General features: G+C 41.8%; 1 protein-coding gene across 3 annotated transcripts; it reads right to left on the bottom strand.

The window, feature by feature from the left end:
* Positions 1-8,973: 8,973 nt before the first annotated feature.
* Positions 8,974-16,599, bottom strand: PDP1 (pyruvate dehyrogenase phosphatase catalytic subunit 1). Of its 3 annotated transcripts, XM_030943609.1 has the most exons (3): positions 16,475-16,599; positions 16,007-16,041; positions 8,974-12,920 (listed from the first exon to the last, which is right to left on the bottom strand). In XM_030943609.1, the coding sequence occupies exons 2-3, from the start codon at positions 16,035-16,037 to the stop codon at positions 11,269-11,271; spliced, it is 1,683 nt and encodes a 560-aa protein (XP_030799469.1). In that variant the 5' UTR covers positions 16,038-16,041; positions 16,475-16,599; the 3' UTR covers positions 8,974-11,268. The 3 variants fall into 3 exon arrangements, with proteins under 3 accessions (XP_030799469.1, XP_030799470.1, XP_030799468.1); XM_030943610.1 differs by lacking the exon at positions 16,007-16,041 and having other exon boundaries at positions 16,475-16,593; XM_030943608.1 differs by having other exon boundaries at positions 16,007-16,577.
* Between the last annotated feature and the right edge of the window lie 2,354 nt (positions 16,600-18,953).

Below are 18,953 nucleotides of genomic sequence, written 5' to 3'. Positions count from 1 at the left end.
TGCCTTAGCTGTACCCAGGCCAAAGCGATTAGCGAAGAATCACTCATTGATAAAAGGAACAGTGGCATTCTTTTCAACTAAACTCCCATGAGAAAGAAGATTGGCCAGATAGGGGATGTTTGCCTAATTACATTATCCCAACTTTTCCCAATTACAAGGAGAACAGATGTTTTGTGACTGGAAATGAACCCAAAGGGAAGGAACATCAAAGACCAACTGCCTACAACAAGAACCTACAAAAATAAAATTTTTTTCCTTACACTCGATTAGTTATGATGCCAAGCATGTTTTGTCCAGGCAGGAAGGTGTGATTGAGTGAAACTGCTTCCCTGGGAACTACAGGATGACGCTGAAAGAAACACAGTAGAAGTTAGTAGAAAGATTTCCACAATAAAGTTGCTGCATGAATGTGCAACAGCAGTTTTCATTTTGAATTTACTGTGCTTATTTCAGAATAACCCACAAAGCTTAGTTTAACTGAGCACTGTCTTTGTGAATAGCCCCATTACTATTTTACAGCTACATCAGTCTGGAGAAGAAGAGTAAGAAAAGTAAGAAGAGCAAATGTGCAAACAGTTGAGCAGTTGTGACTTCCCTTGCTCGATTTTCAGGTGTACTGAGCCTTCTGAGAGCAGTTTGAAGCCAAAAGGATGCATGTGCACTCAGCCTGCATGGGCACGGGCTTTTGAAACTCTAATCCAAAGCCTGAGGTTTGCAAATTAAGTGTCTGTGTTTCAAAACTTCATCTTGAGCAACTTGCCTACAGTTACCCAGTCATGCCTAGTAGAATAAGGAACAAAATTCATGCCAGTCAAAGATCAATAAAATGCTGCCAGATACCTCAAAAGCACAAGCAAGGATTTATCTTGATTTCACATGAGGAAGAATGTCATTCAAGATTTCTTTTATGTAGGTGAGTTTTAGCTCAGTTTTCAGCTCACTCACTTTAAAAGCAGTGTGGTTCTTCCTGTTAGTACATTTATTTTAATACCCAGAAGCCACAGTAAGGTAAGCAGTTTCTCTCTTTTTTTACTGTCTGCTGCTATCTTGATTACTTTTCAATTTAAATTGTTGCCTACTTTGCAACAATTTTATTTGCAAAATAAAATCACCTGAGCTGTTAATAATATTTTTTTCCTGCATGTTTCAGAAACAAGTACCTTCAACAGATTGTTTTCATAAAATTGATTAAATGCTGAACTTACACATTCTAACAAATGCATTCTAACTCTGCCCTGCTATGATACTGGCTGGAAGGTCAATCCAGAAGGACCCAAGCAATCTGGGGGTTACTGGAGTGAGCAGCTGCTAACAAATATGATCACAGATCTAATGGGGGCAAAACATGCTGCTGGACCCCACACTTAAAACCAAGGAATACAAACAAGGAAGAACTCATCAGGGAAGTGAAGGTCACAGGCAGCTTTTGCTGCAGTGGTCATGAAATGGTGCTGAGTCCCACAAAAAGGAAACAAGGAAAATAGCAGGATCCCTGGAGTTCAGGAGAGCAGGTTGTGGCCTCTTAAGGTGTCTCCTTGGAGAAATCCTGCGCAATGCATCCATGGAGAGAAGAGGAGACCAGAACAGTCAGTTGAGTTTCAACTATTACCTCCTCCAGCTTCAGAATGATCCATCTGAACATGCAGGAAATCAGTCAAAGGCAGGAGGCAGCTGCAAATATGAGCAAGAAGACTCTGACAAAGCTCAAATAGAAAAAGGAAGTGTTCTGCAAGAGGTAGAAGCAAGGATGGGTAGACTGCCAGGAATGTAGAAATGCTGTACAAGCACACAGGGGCAGGGCTAGAAAAGGCAAAACCCATCTGGAGCTGAGCCTGGTACGGAATTGTGGACAGCAGCAAAGACATCTACAAGTATATCACCTGCAAAAGCAAGACAAGGGAGAATGTGGGCCTGCTGCTGAATGGGGTAGGGGATCTGGTACCAAGAAAGCTGAGGTACCTGTGTTTACTGGTAAGGCCAGCCTTCAGGGACCTCATGCTCTCAAACCTGAGAAAAAGTCTGGAGCAAGAGGAAGAAGATCAAGTTAAGAAACATTAATTAAAAACAAAGGCATATTAAAGTCCATGGGGCCTTATGGGCTGTATCCATGCCTCCTGATAGTGCTGGCTGATGTCATTGAAGCTACTCTCAATTATCTGTGAAAGAATATGGTGATCAGGAAAAGTTCCTCAACTGTAGAAAAGAGTGAAGGTCACTCCTGTCTTCAAGTAGGACACAGGGAACTACAGGCTCATCACCCTCATCTCTGTCCTCTGGAAGGTGATGGAGCAAGAATTCCTGGAGAGCACCTCCAATAACAGAAGCATAGGGTTACGGGGAGCAGCCAGTGTGGACTTCATAACCACAGAGCCCTGTAATACAGTGTAGGCATTGCTAGCAATGGGCCATAAGCTTTGTACTGAATTTGCAAGGCCTCAGGATAGAGTCTTCCAACTTTATCCAAATTTGTCTTGACCTGCCTGAAGCTTTACTTAAACTGGTTAGCCGCAACAGCAATTTTTGCTAACTGACCAGGAAGTTAAACAGGAGAGTTGAACTAGATGATGCCCAGAGGTTTCTGGCAACCCCCAATATTCTGTGAAAATAGTCTAATGAAATTCACCTAGAATTTGCCTCCAGTTTAAGAAATGTACAGAGCATCTTTTAAATTGTTTAAGACAATTTCAAACCACAATTTCCTCCTTATTCTGACCCTCTCTTTTTTTGACTCGAGTGAAGGAATGCTAAGCAGAGCTGATGCAACATGTTTGAGAGGAGTTTAGAGATACAGAATGTCTTATTCAAGTTCTTAATTAAAAAAAAAAGGGTTTAGTTTAACTGAAATTTTAAGAAAAAAGATAACTAGCAAATTAATTTGTTTAAATCCTTGGCATTTAAGCATATGACAATTAATACACATTTTGACTCCAAGATGTCTTTTGCAGCTATCATAACTTTTGCTGCTTCTTAGTTTTTTCTTACAAATACATGTGCAAAGACCTGTTTTTGAGTAGGTCTTTTGATTTTTTAAAATCAAGAGCAGATCACAATGGTATCAATTTCCTCAAACATTATCTCTGTCCTTATAACTAACCACCAGCTTTTCAGAATTTTACCTTACTTTTACAAGAAAACCTGGAACTTACAATGGAAATTGTTTGTTATAGGTGCATTAGGCTTTTTGTTGGTTTTGTTTGTTTTTTTCAGCTGGAACAGGATATTTTACTTTACATTTTACAAACTTTCATCCAGACCAATAATGCTTTTATTGTCATGGTATATATAGGATTGCACATTAAATTATTAAGCTTAAGATCTGAGTAAAGTTTTCTTTTTACTTTGGGTTTTGTTTTCCTGTTACGTTTTGCTGTCAGGTGTGGATGTATTACTGTCCCTGGTAGTCAAATGCTCTAGAATGCAATTTTTGTTTAGTTCAGTCAATAATTGATCAATTTGCTATTGCAAAGTTGAAATGTATGTTGCAGTTACCTTCCTGGCAGGTCCTGCCCAAACAATCACACCATCACTACAGACATATTCACTGCTCTACTAAATTCTCACCAGTGGAATATTCTGCCAACTGATTTTTTTCTCAGAGGAAGTTTCTGGAAATGAAACACCCCCAAAAGTCCTATTTTTATCCTATGATAAAAATTTTAGTTTCTCTGCCTATGAAGCTGCCAGGCATCATGTGATGCTCCCAGTTTTGCAAACAATTCAGTCATCTGATGATTTACTCCCCCCTTGGTAGTAGTAGTTGACCCAGCTGTCTCCGATGGACTGGCAGGATTTCCAAATGCCTTGAGGAAATGCTTTCCATTTAAGGAACTCACATGGACGCCATTTGCATACTTGCAGCACTGTTCTGGGTGAGGGTGATTTAACATAGACAAAATGAACTCTTTGTCTTCAGGATAGCAGCATTCACCTGAGGTATGGAGAACAAGAAAAACCTGTTGAACAAGGGAATGCCACAACCCTTACCATTCATTTGGGCAGCAACCGGTGGAATGCAGAAGAGCAAAACTCGGTTTGGCATTTTAGCAACTGTGAAAATGTCAGTATGTAGTTGCTTTTCACTACATTCTAAGCCAAACTTAACTTTTCATGGTCTACAAACATAGCCCCAGATGTTTTCAAAAACATCTGAAAAAAACCACACAGGTATCATTCAAATTAGAATGACTGAAAAAGCCTGACAGAAAATGAAGTGACAAGTTCTCCTCAGCTACGATTTTCTTTCCATTACTTAATTTTTTCTGACCTTTTTTCTTTCATCCTCACTGACAGCTTTCTTTCTGTTTCCTGTACTGAGGTGCCATTGCAATGCAAAAATCAGGAAAGTACTGTTTAGTAATGTGCACTGCCCTTGGATATTAAAATTCCCTGCACCCATACATTTGACTTGTGTCTGTTCTCATATTTGCACAGAAGCAGTAAACATTTAAACATCATCTCTTGATCTGCTGTTTGCTTGTTTTCCTGAGCAGACTATTTCACCAAGCATAACTGATGCAAAACCTTTCTCTTCATTCATAGCCATCTCTGACATTATTGTGGTTTACTTCTGCAGTTATTTTATGACACATACCTAAGTTTTCTTTCATGTGTGCAATTTCAGCTTTAAAGACAGATTATATAACAGGGTTTTTCTCCCTTGCATTTTCCTACTTTATCCTGAATTTTTTTAGGATTCACGCTCTTGTATTTGTGTACTTTTGAAACACTCCACATTTTGTTGCTTATCTAAATCTGTCTCCTAACTTCGTATTCCCATTTTGGTCACTGCTTCACAACTTATGATGGGCTTTTTATGTCTCATCTGCTAGACAGACCTTGTGTCACCTTTTTTTTTTTTTTAAGAGTTAGCTGCTGCAGCCAGTGAGATTTTCCAAGCACTCTTCCTGCAGGTACCCTGTGAACACTTGATCTCATATCAAAGGGACTTTTATGATTCTCTGACCTCAGAACTGAGCTTTTAATATCACTACTGTGATAGGCTTCAAATGCTCCTTTAAGCTGAAGCATTGAGAAATAAGATCCATAACACTCCAATATCTCTATTTTAATATAGGTTAGCAAATACAGCAGACATCAGAATTGTCATTTATCAATTTAGTCATGATATGACTGAATATCACTGTCTGAACCCTTGTCATAGCTTAAACAATTTTAATTCCCAAAATTTTGTATAATACAGTGGCTTTAAAATGCAGTATTTCAGCTTAAATACTTGTAATCTACCAACCTGGAGAGCCTATGTCATTTCTGGGCCCTAATCTTGTGTGACCTTCTCTTTGCGTTTTTCTGTCAGTTGGATTTTTTCAACAGCTCCTCGCATATTCTTCACTAAGTAGTATGAGTAGAGAGGAGCCTTCCTCAGCTGTGACAAGTGTCTCATACACACTGATTCCATAGAATATAGATTCTTTTCACCTGTTTGAACATGATTTGGCATGAAGTTATATAAACATGGCCCAAATGTCAAAAATCCCCAAATACTAAAAATACTAAGTGTCTGTCAAAAATATACATGAATTTTATGCTTATCTGTCTTTCTGACAGCTTCTCAGACTTTTTAGTGTCAGTGTTTGCTAAGCAGTGAATGGTACTTTAGTGTTCATTTCCAGGTCAGCGTCAGAAGACAGACACAGGACTGCCTTGCATTGCCACACTACAGTGCTGCCAAGCCACCCGCTAGAAGCCTCTTCTGCCTTCTGTACTATCAGCTCTAAGTTCAGGATCTATTTCTGCCTTAATTAATATTTCAGCCTTTTACAAGCTGGACTATTTTGATAAAAAGACATTGTCTCCTCAGTTTCGGAAATTTTACTTTTTCATATAAAGGGGGACTATGTAAAGACCTGGATCATCTTTTATGTAGAGCTGGTCTTGAGATTGAGCTTTGTAAAAGAAAGAGTAGAAGAACATAGATTCCTCTGATCAGCTGTGCTGGAAGCTTTACAGATTCCTACTCATGCAAGCGAGAATCAGTGCTGAACACTGTTCCAAGTGAGGCTTCAGAGGTTATGCCAAGGAAATTGTATGCTGCTGACTTAATTGTTAAACATTGGCAGGGCTCTGGAGCACAGGAGATAAAGAGAGTCCTTGGTGTAACAGCAACACCTCGCAGTGCACAGCAGTGACATCCTACACACCATCTGTGTAGGTCAAAAATGACACTGGAGCTTCAGCTGCACTTCCACATACCTTAACAGTCAGAGCAAGAACAAGCCCTTAGAATAGGGCTAATTACAGGAATATTAGGTACAAGGCAATAAAAGCTCTGAAGTAATTATGCAAAAGTGGCAGATGCAAAAACTTCAGGACTACCATACCTATGAAGACCTGGGGAAAAATGTTTAAGATTTGCCTCCAGGAAACACCTAAATGGAGCTACCTATGGGTGGACAAGGTGACAAAGCTTCTCTTGTGCTCAGTGGAGTTCAATGTAGGCATGGCATGGGCTGAACAGCTACTGAGACACCAGAGCATGTGCTGAACACAGCTCCATCACCTCTAACAGGCACTTCAACACTCACAAGGCAGCACACACACACAAGTACCCAAGTCAGTGTCTTAAGAAAAAGCAGATAAGGGATCTGCCCATAAGCAACAGTACTTTTTCATACACAGGAATACATCAAGTTGTGCAGGGAAATTTGAGCTATCTTCAGAGTAGCAGGGTGGCAGCATGCTGTACAAATGGATACACTTTGCTTTTTGGCAGGGGTAATAAATCCCTATTAAACACTGCTGTGCTATGGCTAGGTCTTCTGTACAGCAGCCAGGTTTTGTTAAGAGAAAGATTTACTTTTCCCCCTGTAGAAGAGGCTGCTACCAGGGAAGGAACATTCATTCCTCTCCCAGCTGCCTAAACCTGGGAACACTAATTATTATTAGCCATTTAAATCACCTTGCACAAAATGCTGGAAAATTGTATTTTTGTTATTAGCCCAGCTGTTGCACTACCACAGTGGGCAAAGAAGTACTAGGGATGAGCAACAGGAAAGGTTACAGAATTAATGACTATAGGCTTATAGCAACTTTAACAGACTCATTCAATTAATACAGAGCTTCTGAATGAAACTATGCTTAATGCATGGCTGCATGCCAGCTCACGGGTGCTTTCCTGTTAACATCAATAATTTCCCTATTTATTGGGCATTCTTCCGGTCTTGCAGCATCATGTGACATGAACATGATGGCAAATTAGCCAGCCCTAATTGAATTATTTTTGCAGTTAAGATGTGAGGCAATTCATTAAAGGCTCCCCTAAGTACACATTTTGGATATTAAAACTGACCAGTTTGTTCATAATGCTATAAAATAGTTTGGTATTCACAGGTTTTATTAAAGAGGATTTTCTATCTAGGAAATCTAATGGAAAGTCTAATAAAGGAAGCATAATTTTTCTGTTCATTCAGATTCACCATGAGGATAGTGAACAGCCTGCTGCATAAAACATCCCCTAAAATCTGTAAGACTGATTACTAACTTATCCAGACTAGGAACCAGTTATTTTCTTTTTTTTTTTTTGCTTCAACACAGAAAGAGACTATATAGGGAGAACAATCCTAAAACAATCTTGTACTGGGTGGTCCTTATTTTTTCAGCTAGAGAACTTTCAGTCTACTCCTTTTATTTGTTAAGTTCTAAAAAAACACCAAAATCTTATTTCTTATTAATTACCATAAAGTACTTGCTTATCGTAGTATATACTGAATGGCGCCTGTATTTTCTTATGCTTAAGTTTTATGCAATCCTGGAAAGCTTCATGACTGATTAGGTGGGTCATTTGCAAGAAATGCAGTTTCAGAAGACCTGCACACTGATCAATACATGAGATAAGATGCTTGGCATTTTTTTACCCTCAGACCTGGCAGAACAGATAAGAACAGACCATTTATGCATTTCAGATTGCTTTTCATTTTGCCACACAATGTTCCTGTCAGCTTATACTTAATTTGTGATCCAGTCATGAAAGTCAGATTATCCTTCCCCTCTACCCAGAAATTTATTAGTAAAACTCACAAGCAGCAAATAAAACAGCAGGTGTAACCAGCACTGTAACAATAGGCTTATCTATTGCATTGCAAATGCAACCAGCACCATGTCAGTGGTGTGAGCAATAATGAAACCTGCCAAGGAAGCTTTTGAATACAGCTCTACATAAACTTCAGTTAGAAACAACACCCTTTGTACAACTGACACGGGTTGTGCTTCAGTATTCAGATGGATGGGATTCAATGCACATACCACTGAACACAAGGGAACAGAGATAACATATCTCCCACTCCTCTTTTATATAGTATTATTGTTGAACTGACACATTAATTGAGAACAGTTTTGAAGATTAAGGTAAATCTGATGTTGACTGTCAAGATTCAGCCATTCTCCATGGCTGAACCACATATCTGCAGCTTTGAAATGCTTATTTGACAAAGTAATCCCAGCATCACCCTTATATGCACAATGTCTGTACTTTCCACAATTCAACAATTCTGGCAGACAAGGCAAATGTGTCCTCAGCCTGTGGCACAAGAGCTGTTTCTGTTTAGCTCACCATCAGCTCATTCTCGCCCCAATTTAATCTGCACATATTTTAGACTGTTTATGAAATGCTGTATTGCTTGATACAGAGTACAGTACCCAGCTTTAAAACCCAAAATGCAGCTGGCTTCCTCAGCGGCACTGCCCCTGAAGGTACTCACGAGGTGCTGGGAACGAGACACACAGCGATTCTGATGGAAGGATCTGAGCTTTGCTGCCTGGGGGAGGCAGCAGCAGCATGCCTGAGGCAGGGTGGCATTGAGCTTCACAGTGACACTGAAGCACTCTGAAGTTCAATTCTCTGTTTCCATTTATACTTCACTCTCCTTGGCCATCTGAGTATTTGTAACAGGGATCACACAAAAGAACAAAGTCTTAGCAGAACAGATACCACATTCTACATAACTCAATACACATGGATTTCTGCATAATTGATCATTTTATTGGAATCTGTTAAAAGATGTTTGTTCAGATCACCTGTTCAGCAGGCAGTTATGCTGCTTCTGTTCACTGCATACATACTGAGCAAGTCTCCAAGCAATACATAAATATTGTCTGACCCCATACTTAAGTATCTTTACTACAAAAAGCAGCTTCTCCTCAACAAAAATTGTATTCGTGAGACCAATGTGCATTTCCTCTAGCTATAACTTGTACCAAATCTGTATCAACAATCGTAGGTTAAATACATCAATGCAGGTTAATAGAGCTTTAACAGTAAAAAAAGTAAGAAAGTTAAATACTGCAACAGCTGAGATACATACTGCATTTGAATGATAGAACATAGTTTATTGACCTAGTTAATGACACAGTCACCAAAACACAACATATAGAAGCAATGTCAACTGCCAGTACTTGTCTAAGCATTTTAGTTTCCCTTTTCCCTTCAAATAAAGAAGGGTTGTGTACATCTTGAATGTGAACTTAGGGATCATTAACCTCACAGCAATATCAATGCTGATAGTTAAGGTTAGGTAGAGACATACTAAAGCTGCAGGCCACTGAGCACACACAGCATTTGTGAGTTTGAGGAGCCAATGTTTACTACAGCACAGCTTCATTGTTCAAACTAAGTGCACCCTATGGACAGTAGCATAAATTGGCAAGACATATTTAGTAAAAAATGCCACTTTAGAGACCTAGCATATTTCAGTTAAGTGTTGATTCAACTAGCTATGATGAGGCCTAGGGAGGTATTTTAACTGAAACACCTTGGTAAAGTGAAATAAGCTGACCTATCACTGTTCTCTAGAACCCAGGAATAAAGTTAAATGTGTTCACTCAGTCATCAAGGACTAGTATTTCAGCAGGCATTTCAGGTTTTAACCTAAGGCAGGTTAAAATAAATCTGTACACAATGCAACATACCTCAAATAAATGCAATGATGACCAGTTAGCTGTCAGTCTCTACTTTTACCATTACAAGCCCAACAATTTTGGCACACAAGTACAGCCAATCTTCAAGTTCAAATTCAACCATTCCAAGCCAGAGCCATTTCAGAGACTGCTCTGCAATACTATTCTGGACTGTAGAAACATGCATACACCAGCTGCCCAGAAACACACAACTAAAAGTTGCTAGAAATAGCCACTGAACATACACATGCATGCCAGTCAGCTTCCCAATTAAAATGCTATTTACAAGCCATACTTCAATTTTTTTAATTTGTAGTTTTTCACCCAACTTACACATATGAGTTCAAGTGAAGGATATGTATTGTGACCTTTTGAAATATCCAAAATGAAAATGAGTGCAAGTTACAAAGGTACAAAGAGGTTAGCAATGACTTCCTGATCTTTTCAGGTGAAAAATTATTTAGTAGCTAAGCAATGCCAGGGAGAGCTGGAGTCCATGAAGGACATAACCTTTAGGAAAGCAAACACAGCCTTAACCAAGAATACTGACTTTTCAAAAAGTCTGAAAGTTTCTTCATACTGAAAACTGAAGTCCTCCATGAAGTTATCTATCTTGCTGCATGTTGTAATGTGTTATTGCCCTACAAGTTGTGCAGAAAACCACAGCCAAGTATTAATGCACAAGAAATTCAGAAATTACCGTGCATAAGATATGATTAAACTGTAGCAGAATCTCAGGTATTGATTATGGCTTAGACCTGCCCTGAAAGTCAACACTTAGACAAATATCCTTACATGAATGACATTGTCCATATGAAAGTGAGACAACTTTGTTACACTGAAGACTTACTTGGTTCAAGTGACCTTCTACTTAGAAGAAACAATAGACAATATATTCACAGATAACCATTGCAAGTATTAGCCCTGTAAAAAATTCAACAATACTTTTTACTTATCTTTTCCCTAAGTGTATATATTTGCAGATATTTTATAAGCAAGCTGTTTCTTGAACAGCAAGATCTTGGATAGTTAATTCTTTATCCTACATCCTCCCTCATCCAAATTTGCCAAATTCAAGTCATTGTTTTAGCAGCATTCATGAAATCAATAGTGCAAAGTTGTTATAAAAAATTCTTTTCCCAGGCTAGGACATCCTCTTCAAGTTTTGTATTGGGTCAATAGCACTTCCCATGTTTTTAGATCTCTGGGGAAAGGCAGGAACAATAGATATGCTGAATCTAACAAATGAAAATTGTTTGCCAAAGGCTTTTTTAGATTTTATTTTTGGGTGGATTTTTTTAATTTGCTGCTCATACTGGCCCTTGTTACAACTTTAGTAACTAGTTCACTGCATTAAATTCACAATTCCTCATTTTGATATGCACCTATAACATGTGAATTGAACTGCACCACAATAATTGTAATGTCATCTCTATACATTCGAGCCAGCTCCTCTGGAAGACTCAGCATCTTGGACAGTCGCTCATGATCCACAGTTCCAAACTCATTGTTACCCACTGCATGACGTATCAGGTGAGTTGCTGCATTCTGATCTTCAAATACTGAAGAGATTCTTGCTCTCCTTTCTGTTAAGAGACCATGCATCTGTCCCAAAGTTACCTTATAGCCACCAACAGCTATTGGCTGTTGGTGGTGAACACCAGTGAGGTACTCCCCCACAATTCTAGCCACATCTTGCCTGTGCATTGTCTCCCATAGCCCATCCGTGGCCAAAACCAGGAATTTATCCTGTGGCCGTAACTTGTGATGTATGACTTCTGGTTCAGCTGTGAGGTATGGGGGAGTGTAATAGTTTGGAGGAATAAACTTCGTATATTCATTGTCATTCAGCTGATCTGGGCCTGATTCCACTACTCTCTTCTGCAGTTCAATACTCCATTTAAACTTCACATCACCAAAAGCTCTGAAAGGCATCAAGAGACCCAAGAGACGATCTTGTTTCACAAGACTTTTCTCTTCAGACTTTGGATGCTCCATTTTCACACGTTCGACTTCATGTTCATTTTGTGCATTGTGGTCATAGGACAAATTAACTGCAGACCAAGATCCATCTTCCTCCTGAACGCCGAGCATTGCTCTGCTGTCACCCGTGTTAGCAATGTGCAAGTCAACACCATCCACATGGGCTACACAGGCAGTTGAGCCAGAAAATGCTACTCGCAGTACAAGGTAGTTGAGAAAAGAATTTGGATCTCCTACTTGAGCTTCCAAAGAAATATCATTATCAAGCCTCTTAAAGGCATTAATTAAAGCTTCTCTCACATCAGTAGTCTCTCCACTGTTGAGATCAATCAGCTCCTGCCAGTAAGTTCTTAGACTGTTGAAGTAAAGCTTGGAAGCCTCTTTGCTAAAATAATCGTTGGGATGCTTGTGCCACTGTAAAATGGGCAACAGAGCTCTGCCACTCTCCACAGCATTTTCTATTTCAAGTAAAGTTTCATGAGGTAACAAAGAGACAGCAATGTAGTAAAACAGTCTTTCACTGACAGCTTGAGCACAAGCACAGCCTGCATGGCCATCAAACACACCCAGAAGCATCCCTCTTGTCTGTAAACAAGTGGCAGCACTCCTCCGGTCCTCTATCGGAGCATTAGCAGGCAACTGGTTGCTGTCAAAGCCAAGAATAGAACTTACATTTTTACCATCAAATTCTGGGACTTTGAAACTGTATTCATTTGCCTTCAGGATGCTGTTGACCTGTGGAGGGGTGAGGTAAAACCTCTGCGGCGTAGAAGCATAATCCCTTGCGTGAATAAAGTGATTAAAGTGCTCCTTTGGCCTGTAAAGTGCCGCAAATTTCTTCTGTGGTGCATATCTGAAGTGACTGTGAGCGAAATGAGATGACAAACAACACAGATGTTTATGGTGGCAGTAACACGCAGTACTGCCTATTCTGCTAATCTCACAGTTACGAATCAATGGGAACAGATGAGCTGGTGCTGGCATGGCATCAGACAACAATGGCAGCCTGGAGCTTCGGACTGGAATTGCTGAAAGACAAGAGAACAACTATGCTTAGCGGGACAGCTAAGAGATTTTTTCTCCCCAGAATTCTGTGTTAAGATGTTTACAGCTCCTAAGCAAGTTGCTTATTACATGGAGCTCATAGCTCCAAAGGACTTGACAAAGAAAGGCATTGCAAGGTGCTCATTTATAGACACTACATTGGGTTGTAACAAAAAAGCTAAACCATACTTCAGCACAGGTATTTTAGCTCTGATACCCACTCAGATAGCAGGCAGGAAGTGAAAGCATCACCCAGACAGTCAATCAACCTTCAAACACCTTAGCACAATAGTTAGCATGGAGCACTCCACAGAATCGCCACAGGACTTTTACAGCTATTTGTTTTCCTAGTGATTTCATAGCTGACAGAGACATGTGGCACACAAGAAAGAAAACTCCTTCTCTAAGGCTGAAGAAGAGAAAGCATCTAACAGGGAGACTTAAGAAACAACTCTGAGATGACACACAATGAAGATTGTTTAGACAACCAAAGCAAGAAGTAGGTGATAGAACTGATATTCTTTATGCAATCAGAAGTCAGTAATGGGTTTGGTTTCTTTCCCTCCTTTCACATGTAAAGCTTCAAACTTGTGTTAGATATATAAAACAGCCACAGCAACCTATGCAGCAATTTTCTAGCTTAAGATGTTAAGTACAAGAGGTAGAAAAGAAATACAGCTTTCCAACAGCTATTCCATCCCAGTACATTATAAGATTATAAAACACCTTGAAAGGCTACTCAGTTGAAGGACTATACGCAAATTGTTTGCTTCCTTGACTAGAACAGAGCCTTGCTCAATACTCTAAAGCTAGTTTAGTGTTAAGATAAACCACTAGTATCTGAAAAAATATTCTACTGCTACTTGCCACATCTAAAAGCTTCCCGTATTTTTCACTTCCCTGAAGAAAGAGTATGCTGGCATACTCTTTCTTGTCTCCATTTACATACCAAATCACAACATTAGTGAGAGTGCCTCTCAAAAGCCTTATTCACTATGCCTCGTTATCAGGAAGTCTTTTACAATGTAATACTTGAGAGACAACTCCAGAGTGGAGGGGGAGTTGAACCGTGCCTTGTGTGAAGTACACACATTTAAGGCAAATTCAATCTTCTCTTTTATGAACAAGTATCATCACAAAAGCTTTTTCTCAGAAGAGGCCATTAGAAGGCTGACTGCAGTCATAAGCACTAATCTATCAGCACTGCTAGATGTCAAATTGTTCTACTGAAGAAATTGATATTGCTGCGTTATGCAAGGTGCTTCAGTCAGTAAATGGATTTTTTTTAGCCAAGCAGGCATACCAGCATACCAGAGAAGACTCAACCCCAATAAAATATGCAACAAGTCCCAATACTCGGTCTAAAGGATCATGCAAATACAAAATACAAGAAATTGCATTTTGCAATTTCTATTAGCTTTCCATAGCTTCAGCTGTGATTCTGATCACCTGGGCCAGCTTAGAAGTGTCTGGAAACATACAAAGCTTCATACCCCATTCTCCTTGTTTCAAGAAAGGGAAGTAAGCCATATTTTCCCTCCCTTGTTTGCTCTTTTTAAGTAAACCAGAGTAGAGTCCATTTCTGTGTTACATGACATCTAAGCGCTGAAAGCAGAGTAGAATTCGTGTTCCTGTCACTCCACTGACTCCCCAGTACTAACGAGTGACTGCTGTACATTGATTAAAACTCTCCTGAGTCCCCCACTGACAGCTGAAGATTGAAGTTTTCTGTTGTGCAGGTACCAGGAAGAGCCTGGGCTGTAGTCCAGATGCCCAGGAGCAGTGAACTGGCTGAAGCTTCCAGATGCATACTGAATTTATGGTAGCCATTTCCTTCTCCAGTCCAGGCTTCACATGCACACAGCACGACAGCAGTACACTGTAACTCCAAATATAGATTTTAAATTCTATTCACTGCCTTCTAATTATAAAGGAGCTATTTTGGTAACAGTTTTGTACATTTCTTCACATGACATTTAAAAGCAACAATTTTGTTTAAGGTTCTATGGATGTGCCCAGCCTACAGCAGCACCTCAGCTTCAGCACTGGTCTCCCATTAGACTCCACCTGGATCAAGCTGTCCTGAGTGCTCAGCATTTATGTTCAGTGCTGACCCACAGTGGTGCCTCAACTGCTCAGACAGTTTTTTTGCTACATGATGAAGCAAAAATACAAATGTACTGCTGCTGTAACAGTTCTGCAATGCCACCAGAGGATATCTTCATGATTTTTAATTATTAGCTTATCAAATGAAATCCACGAGGAAGTAGTAAGAAGTTGGCCTCACATTTTCCACGGCTCATATCACTTACAGTAGATCTATGCCAGCTTACGAGATCAGTCTGTTTCACATACCAGCTCCAATAATTCCAAGTTGATTAAGTAAATGCCTAATTCCAAGTGTCCAAACATGAACTGAAATTAAAGTCTCTCCCACTTACCCCTACAACACAGCTGCCCCATATACAATCAGACACTCCAGCTGACCTTTGTATAATAATTAAGATCCCAAGATCATTATGGTTGATCAAAAGATGGCAGAGAAGAAGAAGAATCAGAAATGGTACAGTTCAAGATTTGTCAAGATATTAGAATTGATCCAGTGTAAATACCTCTCCAAGCCCAGAGCGGGGTACAAGTGCTATTTTTCAAGCTGTAAATACTATACGACCAATAACGAGTCAGATGGTCAACTTAAGGGGTTTTGTAGTACTACACTAAAAAAAAAAACAGGAAAATGTTCCACCTTTCTTTAATAAAGGGTCGTTAGAGCCATACTGGGTTAGGGCTAATTGACACTGCACAGACAAGTTCCTCCAAAACACTGTGCCGAAGACACCTACGGCTTCAGATAAAAACACTCCGGTGCCTTTCCTACACTTGACAGACCTGAACGAGCCAGCTGGAGAAGACGGGGAGGTGGCGAGGAGGAATGAGAAGCATTCAACACAAGCAGTACTGTTAATCCTTCTCTCCGGCCTCAGCCCTCAGACACAGCCCAGCCTTGCAGCCCCTTCCCCGGGTCCCATCCGACCCCCGAGCCCGTCGGTCCACGAAGGGAGATACATACCGATCCGCCTGGGCCCAGGACATACACACATTCTCCTGTCACAACATGAAGCCGCCAACATCCACAAAGCAGAAGCCCGGGGGCCGGGGGGAGAAGCAAGGCAGAGAGTTTGTTAGAGAAGACGTAGAGCTCCGGCACGAAGGTGGGACGGCAGACAGGAGGAGACAAGCACACACAGCCCTTCTGCGGGTGCACGGCGCCGCTGCTGCCGCTCGCCCAGCGATGGGACCGAGCCAGCTCCGCAGGGACCGCCCGAACCCGCCGCCCGCGCGGGCACCGAGCCCCGCCGGCCCCGCTCTCCCTTCCGGCAGGGCGGCAGGCAGGACCCGCTCTCGCTGCGCGCCGCCGCGGCGGATACCGCTGCCCGCTCAGGCGCTGCGCGGCCCCGACATGGCCGCCCCTCCCCAGCCGCCCGCCCGCCTCCGGCACGACCACCTCCTCCTCCCTCCGCCCGTCCCGGGCACAGACCTGGGCCTTTCCCGGGCGGCTCAGGGAGACGGGCGGAAGGACCGTACGGCACGGGAAGGGAAGCGGGCGGAAGGACAGGACCGCGCAGCCCCGACCGCACCCACCACCCCCAAACCCCCCAACAGCCACCGCCTCACGCCCGCCGCCACCGCGCCTTTATAAAGGGCCCTGCGGCTCGCGGCGCGCCGCCCATTGGCTGCAGAGGAGGGCAAGGCGGTCACGTGACGCGGAGGCTGAGGGAGCGCGCGGGGGACGGGGGAGAAGGAGGGGGCGGTGCGTGCGTGCGCGCGCGCGCACGCACTGCGCAGGGGCGGGAGGGCGCGAAGCCGGCGGAGCGCGGGCGCGCGCGCGCTGTGTCCGTTGCCTCCCACAAGGGGTCCGTGAGGGCTGGGAGAGCCCGCGGGGCGACTTTGGAGCGCTTTGGGAAATGGGCCGGGGCTGCTTGCTCTAGAATGTTCGTGAAGTGCCTTTAACAGGAACGAGGCACAGTAACTCCGCAAGAGACTGTACACTGTCCCCTAAGCTAGGCACCTCTCTGCCCTGAGAAAGCCCCCCCACGCTCCTTTGGTCAGGAGTCAGAATCACACAACTTCTGACTGGTACGGAGACCCAGTATGGGAAAATGTCTAAGTTTTGTAGAGTGCATTGCCATTTACCCTGAATTCCTTTAAAAGACTGGTGCTTTTTGGGGCCTTTTCCCCCTTGAAATGTTCGAGTTGAAGTCACTAAGCTCGTTAACTCTGCAAGAGACCACTGAAGCTTGTACTGAAACATGGGGGGTTATGTTTGGTTTTGTGGGTTTTTTTGTTGTTTGTTCGTTTTTTGTTTTTTTTCTTTTGTTCTTCGTTTTGTTTTGTGGGGGTTTTTTTTTGTTTGTTTGTTTTTTTAATTAATTTCCCCGTGGTATTTTGTTTTCTCCAGAATCCCTCGAGGCAGAGCAGGCTGCTGTTCAATGAAGAAGACCGGGGCCCTCCCTGCCCTGACATCGCCACATTGCTGCCCTCACTACCAGCAAGGAATCGTTTGAGGCCAATGGCCATGAAGAAGGAGCAGCCCTTCCCTAGAAGGGCTACAGGTTCCTGCCGGTGTAGCAGCAGCAGTGGCCTCCCCTCCGTCCTTTTTCTCCCCTCTCTTAGTTACTGTCCTGTCCCTGTTCCACATCTCTAGGGCAACACTCAGCTTTGCATGTTCTTCTGAGGTACTCTGATCCAGACTTACTCTTCATGTACATTTCTGAATATGGAAAGTATATCAGTTCGACAGTATTTTGATTTCTTTGATCATCTCTCTGTTTACAGATGCCTGTGCTCTCCCACCTTACTATTTTTCAGGGTGTCTGGGATGCCCACTTTGCTCTCTGTTGTTAGCAGCAGATGGGAGCAAGCCTTAGGATGTTGCAATTAGCATTCTCTCAGCAGCTGTAACAAAACATAGATTTCTGACTATACTTGAGTCTTTACTCAGTTGGTAGGATGTGTATAGCTGTGTACCAAAACCAGGAGAAGAAACAAAGGAAAATCTACACTTAGTGCCCAGAAGACTCAAGAGCTCTACTTGAAATGTAAGAGTATGGAAAGTACTGCCCCGTGACCCTCTGTGTGAAAATCAGCTAGAAAGATAAAATGAAGCCATCCTCAGAAATGCAAGTCTTTCATGGTAGTAGTTGAAAACACAGAGTATTAGAATTTTCATTTTTTGGTGTTCTGGGTGACTTTTGAGACATTTATTTGTTTATCCAGAATGGTATGCCATTCTGGATAAACATTCTTCTCTTTGAGGCTTCTTTTAGAAGTAAAAAAAAAAAAGGTATCTGACAGACACTATTATACATTGAAAACTTCATTAAACAGCGTGGAAAACAAATTATTTGCATTCCTTTTTAACAGTAGCATATGGTTAAAAATAGATTGCCAGCATGTGCTTGCAATCTATTGCAATCTATTCTGCTTGCAGCAAGAGTGACTGCAAGGCCCCGAAGTTTAGAAATTTTCTGACAGACTGTGTAAAGGTGTACTATCAAGCCACCTTCTTAGCTTGTCAGAAGGAAGAAAGCTGTGGGAAGACCCAGACTCTGCCTGGGTGCATTTGAGTCATCATTCTAGGAGCAGATACACGGAAATGGACTGGGATGAAGTCACCACCGATCACCTAATATTCCTCTAAGTGAGGAGTTTGTAGAGTGGCTTCATGTATGACTTTCACAGAGAATGTTGCTGTTTAGAGTTGCCTACCTAGAAAAAAAAATTCCACAAACTAGCTAGCATTTAGCACTCTTGTCTTCAGAACCATTGTCTTGTGCCCATTAGTTCAATTATCTGTAATTTGCTGTGAAATTGAAAGGTTAGTGATAAACAGCTCCCTGTTTATTGATTTAATTATCCTTTTCTTCCTGATTTAAGGCCAGGAGAGGAGCTGCTTTTAGAGCTGGTCTTGGAATTTGTAGCTCCCTGTCTCACAGTAGCCTATTGATATATCTGAA

Source organism: Camarhynchus parvulus, chromosome 2, assembly GCF_901933205.1.
Source record: "Camarhynchus parvulus chromosome 2, STF_HiC, whole genome shotgun sequence".
Taxonomy (NCBI): Eukaryota; Metazoa; Chordata; class Aves; order Passeriformes; family Thraupidae; genus Camarhynchus; species Camarhynchus parvulus.
Note: the sequence above shows the minus strand (reverse complement) of the source record. Positions and strands in the feature narration are given on the sequence as shown.